At 44.6% G+C, this 17,713-nt stretch overlaps 1 protein-coding gene across 3 annotated transcripts; it reads right to left on the bottom strand.

Moving 5' to 3' along the window:
* Nucleotides 1–3,611: 3,611 nt before the first annotated feature.
* Nucleotides 3,612–12,160, bottom strand: LOC120655887 (ribonuclease TUDOR 1-like). Of its 3 annotated transcripts, none has more exons than XM_039933867.1 (17): nucleotides 11,946–12,160; nucleotides 10,419–10,584; nucleotides 10,019–10,093; nucleotides 9,805–9,918; nucleotides 9,609–9,713; nucleotides 9,303–9,509; nucleotides 9,016–9,231; nucleotides 8,811–8,918; nucleotides 8,458–8,628; nucleotides 8,167–8,364; nucleotides 7,686–8,051; nucleotides 7,373–7,603; nucleotides 7,113–7,298; nucleotides 6,964–7,041; nucleotides 6,689–6,883; nucleotides 5,021–5,395; nucleotides 3,612–4,137 (listed from the first exon to the last, which is right to left on the bottom strand). In XM_039933867.1, exons 2-17 carry the CDS (start codon nucleotides 10,566–10,568, stop codon nucleotides 3,949–3,951), a joined length of 2,964 nt encoding a protein of 987 aa, XP_039789801.1. In that variant the 5' UTR covers nucleotides 10,569–10,584; nucleotides 11,946–12,160; the 3' UTR covers nucleotides 3,612–3,948. The 3 variants fall into 3 exon arrangements, with proteins under 3 accessions (XP_039789801.1, XP_039789799.1, XP_039789800.1); XM_039933865.1 differs by having other exon boundaries at nucleotides 11,940–12,160; XM_039933866.1 differs by having other exon boundaries at nucleotides 10,419–10,595; nucleotides 11,940–12,160.
* Between the last annotated feature and the right edge of the window lie 5,553 nt (nucleotides 12,161–17,713).

Below are 17,713 nucleotides of genomic sequence, written 5' to 3' on the forward strand. Positions count from 1 at the left end.
CGCTACTGCCGACGTGGCATGGCCCGCATGGGGCCCGTGCAACCGCTCCGCACGGCATAGGCCGAAGCCGCCGCCCCCTGCGCTCTTCCTCTCTCCTCGATGGGCTTCTTGCCGGAGGACTCGTCGGCGCCCGTGGGACTCGTCGGCGCTGGGCAGGATGACGGAGAGGAGGCCGTGCCGGAGATCCACCGCGGGGAGGAGGAGCAGGGGTGGGCGCGACGTCGAGCCACACGCAGCTCCGCCGACCACAGGTCAGCCGAGCCGCTGCCGAGCCACGGCCGCTACTCCGCCGTCGCAGATCCGCGGCCGCATGCCCCGCTCAGCGCCGCCGCCTCCTTGCCCCGCTCCGCTGGACCACGCGCGCGCCGCCGGCTTCGAGGAGGAAGGCGCCATGGAGGGAGGCGCCGTCGCAGATCCGCACCAAGGACGAGCTGCACGCCGCAGTGGGGCGGAGGGGGAGCTCGAGGCCGTCGTCCACCTCGCGCCGCCACGCGGAATCGAGCCGGGCCGCCGCGCCGGCGGCGGAGGCCGGAGAGGAGCAGTTCCGGCCGTCGGGGCGAATCAGCCGGCGGGCCGCTCGAGCAGGCGGAGCTCGACTGCGGCGCCGCGCCCGCCGTCCCGCCTGTCGTGCCACCGCCGCCACTCGCGCCGGAGCCCCTGAAGGACGGCGGAGGAAGGGAGCGGCCGGCCTGGTGACGAGGCTGCGCGCGGCCTCGCGGCGCGGCGCGGCTGCCAGAGGTGGAGCGACGAGGGCCAGCGGAGGGTGCTCGCCGGCGAGGGAAGAGGAAGGGGGCGCCGCGGGGAGGGAGGGGGCGCGCGGGGAAGAAGCAGTGGGAGGGGAGAGAGAATGTGGGAGGGATGGGGCTGACATGTGGGTCCATGGCAGGTTTGTTTGATATAGAGGATAGATATAGAAGATGAACGGTTGCAGCAAAATTGAATAAAGACAAGAGAATCTTGCTGATTATGGAATAATATTTTTTTTAGAGGATAAATTTAAAATATGACGAGTGTGGATAGTCTTATCGGATTCTCATTATATACGCTTGAGGTCCACCCGTTAGTGGTACGAGTTGGATCAAACTAAAATTTTCAGTGGAAACAGTACGTGCTTTAAAAATAGGTAAAGAGATATATTAATTTTCATCTCTGTCATATGTATGTATTTGCTTCAAGCCTTCAAGAAATATGTAGATTTTGATCACGTCGTCTACATGGTAGAAACGTCATCATAATTAAAAACGTAGACACAAATATGGGTGTGTGCGCTTTTGTTTGGCACAGTTTTAGCTTTGGGTATTATTCCTAGCTCTAACTCTAAGCCAGCATTCAGGGGAAAAACCTATAAGATCTCGTGAACATTTTAATGATCACAATTCACAACAGAAAATGCAAGAAACTGTCACATCAGCGCCTTACCAAGGAACCTTGGCCCGCTTCCGGGAAATTAATAAGAATGGAGTGGTACGGCAATCATATTTTATAAGCAATAACAATGCCCTTGGCACGTAAATGTCCCAGCACTTCTCCATCCGCCATCCTTCCACTTGAAGCTTTACTACTCCCAAAACCCTACAAATACTAGTACCTCGCTACCTGTATAGTACGTACCAACCATGATAACCTTTGCAGAAGCAGAACTACAAATGCTATTGGGTTCATCATTAGCATTTCATTCCTTCTGGATCGGTTCATAATCCTGGAAAGCACAATAATGAAGCTGCAGCGACATCTTTCCAAGGGGAAGCTGTCGAGCACCGCGAGGGAGAAGCTGCAGCTCATCTTCATGCCCAGGAACAAGCCGTCTATGCTTGCTGTCGGTTCAGCTGTCCTGCTGAAGTGCAGGGAATTGTGGCGAGGCCTCACCGGCGGTGGCTTCGCCGTGCCGCGTCGACACGCCGCCGACGACTACTTCAGGGGGAGCTACGAGTTCTCGTGCACGGCAACGCCGATCAATTTTCCTCCAAAGACTACGAATGGCCGTGGACGGCGGCGGCGTCTGCCACCCTGCGTCGGCGGCAAGCAAGCGCAGGAGATGCTGGAGTGCATCGCGCCAGGGAAAGGATGGTCGCCCGAGCGCTCGCCAGGAGCCGGAGCTGGGAACGAGATCGACGGCCTGGCCGAGGAGTTCATCAGCAGGTTCTATGAGCAGCTGAGGATGCAGAGGGTGGAGGAGCTCCAGGTGGAGCACGAGACAAGGGCTCAGAGAGCCTCACCTGGCGCGCTCTGTTCCAGTGATGTAAACGGCCTATTTTATACCTAATTTTCAGTGTTTCTTTTTTTAGATAATACTATTTCAGAGTTTCACCATGTAAGGAGTGTGTTCATGTCATTTTGTATGATGGAGACATTGTGTATATATAACAAGAATGCATGCATGCTTTCGTGGCACCATACGTTGAACTATCTCGAAACTAAACATGTTTACTAACACATCTAACGGACTGTAGCAAAGTAGAACGTTGAATGTCCGATGAAAATTTATCCAAAAGTCTACACTGAAGTTTCAAAAAACATTGAAACTTGCACATCACGGATATATTTTGCTGCAAAACTCTATGTTCAGGATTGTTCTAGATAATTCCACAAATTCCGAGGGAACCTTCACTGATGACAAAACTTTTCATTTTCGTATATGAATTAAACTAAAATGAATTTGAACATCAGCTTTTTGCAACAAAGCGTATCAAGACATGAACTTTGTATGTGTAAGGTTAAAATTGTTAAGAACTTCAAAGTAGGATAAATTTCAGGTTTTCAGGACTTTTCTATTTTCGCCGGACATAATTAGAATATAACCACAATACTATAGGACAGAACAATCTACCAAGTGCGTTAAGATATTGCCGCCCTGGCATGGAAAAGAAATTATAAACTCAACTCCCTTACTTTTCGAACCCCCAAGCCGCAGATACTATCGTATCAATACGAGCAGCAAAAAATGGATGCTCCAACAATGGAACATTTGAATTAAATGGATGCTCCAACAATGGAACATTTGAATTGCGCGTTCTATTATGCAAAACTGACGGTCAGCATAGCAGCATGCACCCTAAAGCATTCTAACAACTTTCACCTCAGAAAATTGCTACTACTCCGTCCCAGAATGTTAGCATTCCAAGCGTTCAAAATTTGTGCACAACATAAGCATTCCTAAACTATTGTGGATCCCACTAACTATAGATTCCCTTGCTGCAGCTGACCCATCCGGTGAAAAATAAAAAATCACCAATCTTCTCTCCTTCCTCAGCCCCCCGGCCTCTCAAATCTGCGTGGCCGCGGTGATGAGGCCCGAGGCATGGCAGCTCGCAGCGGGAGGCGCTGCACACAGTGGCGGGAGGTACCGCAGCCTGTGGCGACAAGCTGACGATGGTAGGTGCTGCAGGACGCGCACCGGCCGCCACAGGAGGCGCAGCAAGCACCAACGGCGGGTGGTGCGGCAGCGGCAGTTGGTGCGGTGCGGGGAATTTTTCTCGCATCCTCAGTCCAGGGGCACATGCATCTTTTCCTCTGTATACTATTTTGGTTTTTGAATGGCTGGAATGCTAATATTATGGGACGGAGGTAGTATCAAGCAAAAGAGTAGAAGATAAATCATCAAAATACGACAATGGAATAACAACAATCCTGAATTTTAATTCACTGCAATTCTCAACATTATATTTTTGTCTACAAAGAACCGCAGCGAACAGACATGACTTATTAAGTTTACGGGGGAAAAAATGTACCTTTAACCTTTAATCTTACGATGTAAAATACGGAATAACCTGCCATCAAAAGTGCTCAAACTGAGAAAGTTTTGCCTCACTAAGTTCTCTGCTCTAGCTGAATAAATAAGGTAACCCCTCACTCTAGGTTTTTCATCTATAACTCCCGGCAGAGTATCACACTGGTGTCCAAAACTTCATAGCTTACCAGACCACAGCCTTACGCCCGGTTCTCTACTCTCTACCGACGGCCCCCAGGCTTCCTTGCAGCTGGAGCCTGCTCGTCCTCATCAGATTCAACATCTCCATACTGCCACATCCGCAGCCGTTCCTTCTTTGCTTTCTCCTGGAACTGCTCCAGGTTCTGGAGAGCCGTCTTCCTCTCCCTAGTGTCCCACCTCTTGCTCCTTTCAAGCCGGGCAAGCCCTTCCTGTAGATACAGGCAGAGTAGGTAATATCAGAAATGAAGGACTGGTCATAATTCATTCGGAAGCAACTCCTGCAGTGCACCCTCTGACATTGGGCCACTGACAGGTGGATCCAGGTCTACATGTCAGTGACAAAATCACACCCTACTACTGCAGGAGCCCTGCCCCATAATATAGCTTTTCACATAGGTTTAGCAAAAATTGGAACGAACATATGTTTCTTTGCTCTGAGTAGTCAGGAATGAACATATGTTCATTGGCAAACATGGATGCAAGTAGGAATGCTGTACCAAACATGGACAAAAGTTATGTAGCAAGTAGTTAAATACCTTCAAAACTAACAAGGACAAAGCACGAATGCATGCATTCAACTATGGTTTGCAGGTGTGATGCCCCAGGTTTAGCCAGCAAATCATAATGTTTTATTTCTCAAATAGTATTGCGAACAAAAGGTGCCTAGGGGCACAATCGACATTCCATCCACCACAACACTGTCAATGTGATGCCAATGGTTTTCCTAACTACCCTAAGCACAACTACATGACAGTCTTTGTAAGAATCAAAACAGCATAGAAGAAATCAACGAAAGCAATTAAAGTACCTTCGGCAAAGAAATGCAGATAGATAATACTACCTCTGTTCTTCAATATATGAAGTGTGCACCAAGCTAATTATTGTCCTAAACTTCATATATTTTAGAACCGGGTGTGGAGTATATCATGTTTCTTGTTTGCTTTCAAGGTTCAAAGTTCAAATCAGCATAGCCCATGGAAAGCGGTGTTCTCTTAAACTATTCACATATTTCAGAATAAATCAAATGCTTTGCTACGAAGAAAACCAAAAGGCTAGCTGAAAATAAAGTGAAGTTGTCAGTAGAGCACAAACCTCAAGCATGGTAGCATTTATGCTGCTTTCCGTCTCTGCATCAACAAGAGTAACAATGAGAACATTTCCTGTTCCTTGTCCTTTTGATTTTCCCCCAGAAGTATCACGGTCTTCAATCATTGCCCGGTATTGCTTTGAGCTACTGAGCAAACATTCACTCAGATATTCTGCTGCTTCCTGACCAAAATCCTCCTCTAGAATAGGCACTTTTATGAAAGCAAGGCTGCATAGCTGAGCAAGAGCAGGAGACGAGGAAATAGATGGGTCCACAGGTCGCAAACGGCTGTAGGGAACCACCTCTTGGTTGCCATAGTCAATATAGAATACTTCAAACTTGTCATTTGGAGATTCCACAGCACGAGGTCCATTTACAATCTGCACAAGCCAGGAGAGGACTTAATAATGAAATCGCATAAAGTTTAAAGTAAGGCGTGATAACAAGGTTCAAACATAAGCATGAAGGACCTGCAGATGCACAAATTAAAATATTCCCAATGTAAGTGACAATATATTGTTACAGTATGTTTGGCACTTGGTCATAGAGTCCTAGAGTCATTGTTTTTAAGGCGGTAAGGCGAGGCATGGCGACCCACCCCCTTCCGGACGCCTAGGCGAATAAGGCGCGTGGCGAGGCGACGCCATACACATACACTCATTTAGAACAGAGTAGCACAAACATAAACAATTAGGCCTTTTTCTTAACTGAACAGAACAACAAGCAGAACATAGAGATTCAGATACTACACTAGGAGCACACAGTCATTAAACAAAAGGCAACCCACACAGGCCAAGCAAAAGGCAGCACACGCACATGCAGAAGCAAAAGCAGAGCAGAGCACATGCATCAGGCGGACAAGCACACACCACAAATTCACGCAAGTATCAGCAGAGCAGAGCACCAATTCCAAGCACAGGCAGACGCGCTAGCAACCTAGCACTAGCATAAGCAAAAGCAAGTGAGCAGAGGGAAAGAAGAGGAGAGGAAGAGGAACCTGTGCAGCTGCGGGAAGGGTGCTGGCAGGGAGGCGGAAGAACAACCAGGAGCTCTTGGATGGAGAGGGAGTGGAGGGAATCCGCCCAGATTGGTTGGAGAAGAGGAAGAAGAGGCAGATCAATTGGAGAAGGGGCTGGAGCCATGGGATTGGAGAGCAGGCACGCTGGATTGGAGCAGCCGCGACCTCTCGCCGCTTGAGGATTCGAGGTGCCGCCGGCCACCCGCCCTCTCCTTTTCCCTCTATTTCTAAATCTGCTACCTCACCACACATCACGACGGGAGGTGTACGCGCGTCCGCGCCACTGCTGCCGATTCCCGCGCGCGAAACCCTCCCGCACGGCCCCGCGGCCCCCTTTTCCCAGCGCGCGCCGCTGCTGCCGATTCCCGCGCGCGCAACCCTTCCCACGCAGCCCTGCAGCCCCCCTTTTCACCCGTGCGCGCTCGCAAAATTGTCCGTGCGGCGCTCGCCTTGCGGAAAAATCGACGCCAAAGCCGCCTAGGCGACGACTCTGGACGCCATACGCATGAGGTGCCTGGCGCCCCCAACGTCAGGAATCAATTTCCGCCTGGACGCCAAGGCGACGCCTAGGCGACAACTTAAAAACCATGCCTAGAGTATAAGCTACTAAGACTAAGACATAATTCAACTATGACTATGGTAACCGTGCACATACCATAGCTCTGTTCCAGGAGTTGTCGAGGCTAAATTGTGCGAGGACTATCTCTCCCTTCACAGGATTAAAAGCACCAATGACAGGTGCATCTTTAAGTTTCAAAGATGCAAGCTGCTGTTGAATTGAAGCTACTCTCTGGTCACCCACTGTCTGAACATAGAACTTCCCACCACCAAGAACTTCCGTGACAACCACCTAAATAGTGTCAAGTCAAGAAGTTAGATTCCTCCCTATAAATGGAGTGTTTGTTTTAACAATATCTTTCATGAACAAACCTTAAGAATTTCCTTTTGCTTAGAATCAGGTGTGGATCCGTTGGACGCCTCTTGACCCTCAACATAATTCTCCCATATCTTGAAAAGTTAAGTGTCAGAAATAATGGCCTTCCCTTTTGTATACCTTAGGAAGAAAAACAAAAGCTTACCTTAAGTTTTTGCTGCTTTGCAGACTGCTCAGCTCTAGTTAGGACATATGCATCTGAGATCCTATCCAAGCCAAATGAACTCAGCTTGGCCAGGCCAGCTTCCAAAAGTACAGAGCCCATGTTGGTCTTCGACTCCCACAGCGAACCTATGAATGTTCCTGTTCTATCAACAGCTTCAACCTCTATCTGCATGTATCACTTGCATCCTTCAGAAACTGAAAAGGGGCATATGAAAGAAAAGAAGACAAATAATGCTGTACCTCCACATCACGTTGTAGTATTCTTCTCCTCATCAAAGCAATAGCTTCATCTGAGTATGGCTCGCCTTTACCAGGGCACCGAACACCGGATAATGAGAAGGCAATACTGCAAGTCTCCTTAGGAATTGTTAGTTTGAATCGATGGCCGCTAAAAACATATTCAACGACGGCAGAATGTCTTCTGTTTCTTTGCAAGAAGGGAAGGAAATCTTTGGCCTTCTTTGCAGATACCTAACCATAAAAGAACCACGCTGATAGGTTGGTGCATAAGAAATTTAAAATCAAACTAATGGAACACAAGAAGATGCCTTACCGTTGTTAAATCTGTTATGTGCATCACAGGAGATTCTTTTTGAGAATGCACTCCTTTCTTTGCTTTCTCAGCCCGTGATTCAGCTGCTAATAAAGCATCATAGTAGTGTGACCTTTCTTCATAATCCCTGTGTTTTGATGTTTTAGCAAAGCCTCGAGAGAGCAAAAGCTCAGCAATATTGACTCCAGGCTGGCTGACAGAGCTCGGAATAGAAGACATGTCATCTCCATCAGCCTGCGAAGAAGGCGAACCCAGAAAAACTGAACCATAATCTAAAACTCTGGTATCAGCCGTGTTTGCTGCGGGAGCAGCATTCTGTCCGTCGACAGTGCTGATCCTTCGAGAGTATTCCATTTCAACAGCCACCTGAAAATGAAATAGAGGGGGGGGAGTCAATTAGTTTTCAACTACAGATCAGTGTTTTTATAATTATAACAAACTAAAAACTTCAGCCAGATTATCACAAGACCATTCTACATACTTGCTTGCCAATCAACCTCGTGCGCAAGAACTCCTTAGCTTCACGGGCAAAATTGTCAGGCTTCTCATCCCTACGAGCATTGCCCATCCTAGGAGCTCTAATGCTTGAGAGATTAACCCGACGTTCGGCTGATGGACTACCATATGGAGCAGCAGCATCAGCTACAATAATGCAATCCCCACTCACAACCTCTACAACCTGTCAAGCGATCAGCAAGAAAGAAATTAGTTACAACCATGCAATTATGCGACCGTGAGGAATACACACTATCATTGAGAAAGCAAGACATACTTTTCCAGTAAATTTCTGATCATGGATGGGCTTTGAGTTTGTCACCGGTGGCTTAAAGCCTGTCCAGATTCTCAAATGATCCTTTTTAGCCTGAAGTTCTGCGTTCTTCAGCTTTATTTTGACTTCAACATCAAGCATATTAGCACTCCACTCAACATACTTTGCAAGACCCTGTAACAGAAAGGTTGGCACATAAATTTTTAATGCAGTCACGTCTAACAATTTAAGAATGTGATTATGACTGGCACATAAATTTTTATGCATTCAAATACAACAATTTAATGTAAGAATGTGATGATGCCTGGTACCATGCATACTCAAAAGAAACTATATGGATAAATAATTGATCATACATTTTCAACTAGCTCGAGGGCCAAGTCCTTCGCAGTGTCTCCATCAGGGTAATACACAGAGCCAATTATATTACTGAAGCTGTCAGTGCCTTCCACCACAATCCGCACCTAGAATTTTTGTTTTTTGTAAGGGAAAGTTAAGCCAAGTAACAAAATAAATTCTTCATGCAGAAGAGGAAAATAAAAATCAGAGGGGATAGCTTACATCTCTGTTGAGAACTCTAGTCTCTGTGAAGTGCTTGGCTTCTCTTCCAAACCTATCTGGTGGAATTTCAGCAGAAGCTGCCGATGCAGCAAGTCTTTGTGCTGTAGTCAGCTGAGCAGGTGCTCCCTCAGAATCTTCACCATTTGCACCATTAGCAGTACCATCCGTTTCAGCAACAACAGTAGGTGCTGATGAGCGCCTCCCCATGGATGGAGCCTAGATTTATTTCCAATTAATATTTACCTTATAAACATGAAAGAAACAACACCAAATTATGAGAAGTATACCTGTACTCCAGCAACATATATCTGCACAAACTGGAAACTAGGGAGCAAGTACACACGAACGGTGCTGCCATCGCGAACTTGTTCAACAATGGCCTCCAAACTCTTGCCTTTATTTGCAACTGCAAAACCCTTTGCATCAAAACCGCTTGCTTCACCAATTGCAGATGGTGGAAGATCTCTTATGGACTCTTCAGCAGCACCAGGTTCCTGAAGTGTACATAAGATGTGCACAACAGCGAAATCAAGAAAGACATTCATCTCATGCAACACAAAAGAAGTTGACCACAGAAATGAAAATTTGCTAACCTTGCTCCAACGACCAACACCCTGTTGCTTGGCAACTTCCTCCAACCTTAGCAGCTCAGTAAGGTATGGATTTTGTTCACCCCCCTTGGGGCCTTGCTCCTTTACCTGATTAAGCAAATAGAAGAAGAAATCAATAACACATCTAGAGAGATAAATACAACAAAGAAACTCAATAAGCAAGTAAAATGGCCCTTACCCTTGCCCATCCAGCAGAAACTACTGAGTACGCAACATTTTTGTCACCAAGATAAACAGTACCAAATTCTCGTCCAATATTGGGAGCTGTATAATCCACTCTGAATGTGACCTCCTATAACAGCAGATTATAACTTTATGTTGCCCAAAAAAGGGAACTTATGAATACAATGAATTATATGACTTCGGAAAGAAAAGAAGTTTAAAGGTAGCACCTTGCCAATGCAAAGCTTTCTCAGAAACTCTCTGCTTTCCCATGCAAAGGGCTCATCCACTCCACCACGGCGAGCCTAGAACACCATGAACTTTTCAATGTGAATTAGGAAGCAAAAAAATGAGAAACTTCAGGGATGAGTGGAGTATAAAGAAGCTACAGCTGCTGTTAAGTAAATATTCCTAAGTTGAAAGTTCCATAATAAAAATGCAACCAAACGTGATTATTTAAGAATCGCGCATTTCCATTAGTCAAGCATAACTTGAAAACCTAGTTGGCCTAGAACAAACCAATAATTTCCACCAAATTCATGAAACAAATCAAACTGAGGTTAGATGAAAAGGGCAAACGGTATCTTACATTACCAACAAAGATTTCAGGAAGTGCAGATTGAATCTTACCAGCCTTGGAGCCATAAGGTAGGACAGGGTGATGGACTTCTCAGGTGGGATCTCAGCCTTTGTGCTTCCCATGATGAGTAGACAATCCCCTGATGTCACAGCCTTCACCTTACCCCTCAACCATCCTGACGCTCCTGTGTTGGTCGCCATGACAGTAGCTTATACCCTGCAATCAAACCAAAAAGATGGGGATTTATTATTACATTAGAGTAACCAAATTTAGCCTTGTTTCCTATCATATCCAGCAACTCTCATTTTTTTGGATTTTACAGACCATAGGGCTAAAATGGTGAAAATGGCAAATATATGCAGATATTTATTGGAACCATCTCAGTTTGTTATACAAATGAATTCGACTAATCCTAAGACTGTTTTCACGGGCACACAATAGCAGGCACTCCATTTGTCATCAAACAATAAAGAAGAATAAACAACAGAGCTGCATGTATTGAAAGGGAAACTGAAATCTCAGCAGTGAGCGTCACAGGTATTCAGGAATGTGAAGTGCGCAGGTTGACAGTCATTGACCTCCCGCTTTTATCCTACACAGGAATTACTGAGCACGAGCATGTTTCTCTAAAGGGGAATACGGAAAGAATCGTACACGAAAGATTTGGCCCACCCCTACCCCCCAAATACCCGCAAGACGGCAAGAGTCCAAACCACCCACTCCCGGGAGGTCAGGCTTTCTCCAACCATTCCCCCCATCCAACTCCCCCAAACGTACTATTTACTATATTTTACTACCTCCCTCTAAAAGATTCCTCCCCCTATAACTCCTTCTCTCCAACCATTCCCCTCATATCTATTCCCCCTATATACTATCACTCATTAACTAACTATTTATTTAACGTTTTTGAATTTAAAAAAATCATACAATATTTGTACTGTCATAATACACATTATCATCGTGTTACGGGGCTCAAACGAGATTAATATCGCGAAGAAACGGTGTGATTAGAGATATAGGGGGAGTTGAAACTCACTCTCTATATATGGGGGGAGTTTCAACTCCCCTGTATATAGAGGGAGCTGTGGGGGGAGCCGTTGGAGGGCTCGCTCCCCCCAAAGCCCCCCCACGTAGGGTGGGGGGAGGGATACGGGGTGCCGTTGGAGAACGCCTCACGCGAACCCAGCCACCTTTCTGCCACGGGCGCAAAAGCGCGGCAGAGCAGCAGAGCAACGAGCTCACAAGTCAGAGCGCGTAAATCCAAATCCAATCCTACCAAAATCTAAATCCACAGTCCACCCTCTAAGCCATGCACAGCTGCGACCGTACGCGCAAGTGCAGATCTGGCGCCGGCGCCGCATGAACCCGCGCGATCCCGGAGAATTCCGGCCTCGGCGAGCCGGACATCGAGCAGAGCAGGCCGCGCCGCAACGAATCACGCGCGGGCCGCGGCGGCGACGCCCAGATCGGGCCGGGAAGCGGTCCGAAACGCCCAGATCTGCGAGGTAACCCACCCAGGCCGCAACGAAACCGAGCGCGCGCATCGGGATCAGGGTAGTGATGGAGCTCACCAGGACCTCGGCGGGATCGCCCCGACGCGGCGGGAGGCAGAGGTAGATCTGGGCGAGCGGATAAGGCGCGGGGTACCTCCGGAGGCCTCCCGCTCCGGCGTGGTTACACGGGCACGGGTGGGTGAGCGCCCCTCTCGCCGGCGCGGCGAGGGGCAGGGGTGGGAGCGCGTGAGGTTTTTGGGGTGTAGCGGTGTGACGAAACGAGGGAGGAGAGGAGGGGCGGCTGGGGGAGAAGGGAGGTGGTTTATAGGGGGAGGGGGGCGAGCGGGCCGGGGCGCGACGCCACGCGAGCGAGGTGGAGGAGGATGGATGGGCGTTGTGCGTGGAGTTTGTTGGGAGGCGCGAGATCCGACGGCAGCAGCGGAGCCGGAAAGGGTAATCCGCCGTGCAGGCCGGGCTGCTAGTTTGTTCTGTTCTTCGTGGTAAGAGTGGGACGCCGAGAGAGGTCAAAGGTGCAAGGTTCGGTCATGGCGTGTCCTAGCGGCTAGATTTTTGCTTCCTGTAATTCGATTAGGTTGAGGTGATCTGATTGGCTATGTAGGAGTACCACTGCTGCTCCGGATCACTTACAATGCTTCTTCCCTTCCATCTTTCCTTTCCGGCTAAGGAGAGATGGGAGGGATGAGCATAATATAGTCGCACGGTGATAATAATAAAATAGCAGATATTCAAGTAATGGCGCGCATGGTTAAGAGTTGTAAGGAAAAAGATGATGGAGATAGAAGAAGAAGAGTCGTGTTGTCTACTACATGACAACGAGAGAATACGACACGCATGCGACCGTTAATTCAGGTATTCTCTGGATATATTCTAATTAATGTGAAGCAATATGTATTTCTTGATATACATACAGTTTTATACTCACTAAATCTCCCAAGTAACTGACAATGACTCAACTCTTATTAATCAATAATGTCTCTAGATTAACAAAAAAGCTAAACATATAGCACAACTTGAATTAAATAACAAAATTAAAATATCAGAGCATCTCCAAGCGCCACTTTAAAATGAGTTGCTAGCTAAACATAGCAAAATTATGGTAAAATTAGGATCCAACAGCCTCTCCAAAAACCTGTCCTCGCTATCCAACTCGCTACCCAACCCCTCCGCTCACTTCGTATTATCCCCTGCCGCGGTCCCCGCACGCTCTCCCACGCAGCTTTTGGAGCTCACAGAGAAGGAAGGAGGGTCACCGGCGCGGCGGATCGGAGCTCCCGAGGACGCGCGGCAGTGCCGGCGAGGGCGCGCGGCGGTGGCAACAAGGGCGCGCAGCGCAAGGGCTCGCAATGGCGGAGAAGGGAGGGATCATCGCCGGCGGAGGGCTTAGTTGGCGTCGGGACGCCATGCTGGGTAGGAGGAGAGAAGGTGGAGAAAGCAAGAAGATAAAAGAGGAGCATGACACATAAGGCCCACTGGCACTATAGCATATGGAAAGTTCAGTTTTAGAAAGTTTGTTGGAAGCTTTTTATTTTTATCTAGCCTTAATCTCTAAATTTAGCTAAAGTTATACTACAACATATTTGACCTTTTATGACGAATACCTCATGACAACAGGTCAAATTATCATATAGTTACCTTTTATGATGTTCTATAGGGGAGGGTATGGTTTAGGGACAAAGATAAGATGTTCATCACTAAGATAAATTCAAAATCATCATAAACTATTCCAAGATGATATAATGAAGAATACTCTTCCAATATCATGACAAACATGAAATATCACAAATTTATAGTAACTATTAATGATCATAATTTTTTACCATTTTATTAGAATTACTTAATACTTAAAGTGCACGTGTGGTAAATAAGATATATACTTGAAATTACTTCGGATCTCAACTATGGGAGTGGTCCATAAGACATATCAATTATCACCTTTTGCATTAATAATTTTGCTGAGCCAAACCAGCACGAAGCTACGGCCCGAAATGGTAGTCGGCTCAGCCCATACCTCTCACCTCTCAGCCCAATCCGCTGGTCTATAATCATTGAGAGCGATTCCGTGTGTTCTAGCACCAAACACCTCTCTCTAACTCCTGATTCCCCACCTCCCCCGTCGCTCAACCATGGCCGCCACCTACATGCTACAGAGCGCACTCAGCACTCCACACCGCCGTCAGCCGCCCGCATCCGGCCCTCCACACTCAGGTTAAAGTTAATTATTGCTAATCGATTGGAGATACTCTCATAGGTCATTACCTCATCATATATAAAATCATAGATCAACGAAATCTAGACAACGAATTTGAAAATGTAACATAATAAATAAAGATGTGATATCAATCCAAAAATCCATAGATATTACTAAAAATCAAATCAAAATGGAACCATGGCAAAGCATAATAGAGAATAACAAAATTTAGAATGGAAAGTTTGATATTACAAATTATATTTTATTAAATTTTTGAAATTTTGAATATGAATTTGGTGTCCAATACTAGTTACAAATTCTGACATGATATTGACAAGTGTAGGATTACATATCTCAAAATAGAACAGAAAAAAGATGATGTAAATTGGTCGAATATAGCAAGTCCTTAATTAATGCAAAATTTCTAGAGTATTGACCTTGTGTTGTTGGATGGTAATGATATTACCGGCTGCAGACAAAATTACTTTTTATGGTGTGGTTTGACTTATCTACTTTTGGCCAGTTTATTACATTATTATTTATTTTATAGAATGCCGTTTCTTTTATTAAAGACCTAATTATGCATTCTTGTAGTTAAGTAGTCGAGGCATTTTTGTCTTTTACATTTGTTTAGCTTGAATTTCTATCAAACACCTATTTTGTTTCAATGGTTTGCCCATAAGTTTTTTGCTCTTGCTTGTTTTTATCCGTTAGATAGCTTTAACAAGTTCATGGTAGGTGCTCCCTTCATGGAAAAATAAATCAGGTTTCTAGGAATAGTGACCAATTGAACCTCACCATTTCCACATAAAAGGGGGCACCTTATAGCGAGTTCGTGACTTGGTAGTTACTTGTCTAGAGTCATGCTGATGATTTGAATCTCTTTATGTATAATACAAAATGTGAAAGCCCTCTTTAGAATAAAGAATCAAAGTTAGAATTTGGTATGGTATGGCTCCTATATGATTGTTCTTATATATCCCTTTGAAACAAAGGATTGGACATCTTACAAAATACCTATGGAATACCTCGATCCATATGAATTTTTTAAGAAAACCTAACATGAAGTCTAACCTCTTGGAAATTCTCTCCTCAAATTCTAGTATTTTTCTTACTTTGTTTCAAAATGTTATATTCCAACATTTCCTGCAACCTTAGTATTTTTCTTCCATTCCTACATTTTGATAACTTGTGTTCCAAAAGAAGACCTAAAAATTCAAGACCATAAAGAATCATCGTTCACCCAATTATTTACTTTTAAGCATTTTATAGTCATAACAAATTGGGTTATTGTCATCCTAATACTAAAAAATGCTTAGCTATTGGTCAAATCTATGCTAATGGTGCATTTCCGTCTAAAAAAATTCATAATTCAATTTCCATAAAAATTTCCTCATTTCATGGAAAGATCGGATAGCTACTTTTAACAAAACACGACAAAAAGCTCAAATCAAACTATCAATGAGATTAGCTGAGTCCTAGGTGTTTTTTGTTGCTACATTTAGTGATGATTAACAATAGAATTGGTATGTCTATCATAGTTTGATAATCTAAAACAGCATGTATTTCAAAATTTTGTTTAGGTGAGCCAAGATTAGTTGGATTTTTTAGTTTGCATATCTAGATTTATCAACTGGGATAACTTTATAAGCATAACCTATGTATAATCCACTCGACGAGATGAGGAAGCGTAAAAGAACTCGACCTCATATATTCTTATCGCATTGTTCCATGCAACTAACAAACTTTCCATGCCTTATTCATCTCCTACAAAAATATTGCTCTTTAGGCCCTGTTTGGATCCCACCTCCTAGAGCAAAGTGACTAAACTTTAGTCACATTAGGGATTAAGTTCCAAACAAAGTGACTCAAAACGTTTTAGTCTCATTATTCCCAAAGAGTAGCTAAAAGGAGGAGTTGAGTGGGCTTGCCCCTCATTTTAGTCACTTTTCTTCACTTTGTTTGGAACTTTATACCCTTTTTTAGTCACTTGATCCAAACATGGGTGACTAAAATTTAGTCACTACTTTTAGTCACTTGCTTTAGGAGGTGGGATCCAAGTTATCCCTTTGAACCCCTACAAAGATTGTTACTAGCACTAACTCTTTTATGTTGTGACCATGTCGCCATGAGCTAATAGTACTCCTTTGAGGAGCTAACGCTACTCGTTTCTTGGTATGTGCAGATCATCCATCCAAAAGATAAGCAATTTTACCATTGTCACATCAGTGCGTTCAACTAAGGTGGAGCCTTGCTTGATAATCAATCAATTTTTGCCAAGTGGGTGCCTCTTGTATTTTGTGCCATGTTTTGAGCATACAAAATCATTTTGTCAACGATGCGATTCACCCAAACTAGTAAACTATTGTTGCTCGTTGTTGTGATGCATGGTGTCCGGATGCACGGATATGGCAGCAATAAAGAGGTGCGTGCCATTTATTCGAAAGATATAATTGAGCAATCAAGGAGAACACGAGGTTCAAAAACAATCTTTTGCTAATGATAGCTTCTTGCATCAATGATTTCTATATATATGTCTTTGTAACTCCCCTGTCATCTTAGACAGTAATATATATGGCCTGTTGGTCCAAACCTTATCACATCTTAGACAGTAATGTCTGGCCAAAATTAGAGTACTTTGGCTTGTTGCTTTACCTTGAGCACACTACATAGTACCTCACTTGTGATTGGCATATTTTCTTATTTATTTGCCTAAACCTGTGGCAAAGTTGCTAAAAATCGTAGCATATGCCATGGTTTGGTACATATAAAGTTCAATGAAAGTATGAAAACAAATTGTGTTAAATTCGGATCTAAATATGTGTTCATTTATCTAAATACTAGCACTAAAATGCTCTAATGTGATTGGTTTGCTTTCCTGTGGTCACGGTCCGTTTTTCATGCATCTAGAGGTGCTATTAGAAATTACTCCATCCGTTGCAAATTATAATTCATTTGATATTTTTCATCCCAAGGTACACAATTTGTTTTATTTAAAAATTTATGCAAAATATTATTTTTTTTGTTGTAGCTTGCTTTATCAATTTTTTTTGTTTTTGTTGTGGTTTGCACGATTTTTTTTGAATAAGACAGTGATCAAATTTAGGATAAAAAATCAAACCAATTATAATTTGAAACGGAGAGAGTACTAGATACGAGGGAGTACTAGACATGAGATTTGGATCACAGTTGTGCTGCTCGCACCGCAAATGACTTTTAGTACAGTATGATAATGATAAACTAAACGTTGACCTATAATGGAATGACAGAAACGCAAAGCTTTATGATGCAACCGTCTCAAAAAAAAAAGCTTTATGATGCAACCAGGACCCTTGGCAATTTAGACGACGCGTCACAACATCTTGAGCGACTAGCAACAACAGTAGGAACAAATCGATACCTTTAGTCTTCTGTTTACTTTGCCTTGTCAGCCAATCAACCAGTAATATTTTTCTTTCACATCAAATCAGTATTAGTCATCAGTCAACTAACAATATTTTTATTTAATAATAAATCAGCTACCAACCACAGCCAAGCAAACGTATGTCCGCTACAAACTACTAGTATGTGCACGGGCATTGTATGAAGAAATTCTGTGGTTGTAGTGTGAACAGGGGCATTGGTATTGAGGTGGCACTGCAAG

The sequence above is a fragment of the Panicum virgatum genome, chromosome 1N, assembly GCF_016808335.1.
Source record: "Panicum virgatum strain AP13 chromosome 1N, P.virgatum_v5, whole genome shotgun sequence".
NCBI classification, from domain to species: Eukaryota; Viridiplantae; Streptophyta; class Magnoliopsida; order Poales; family Poaceae; genus Panicum; species Panicum virgatum.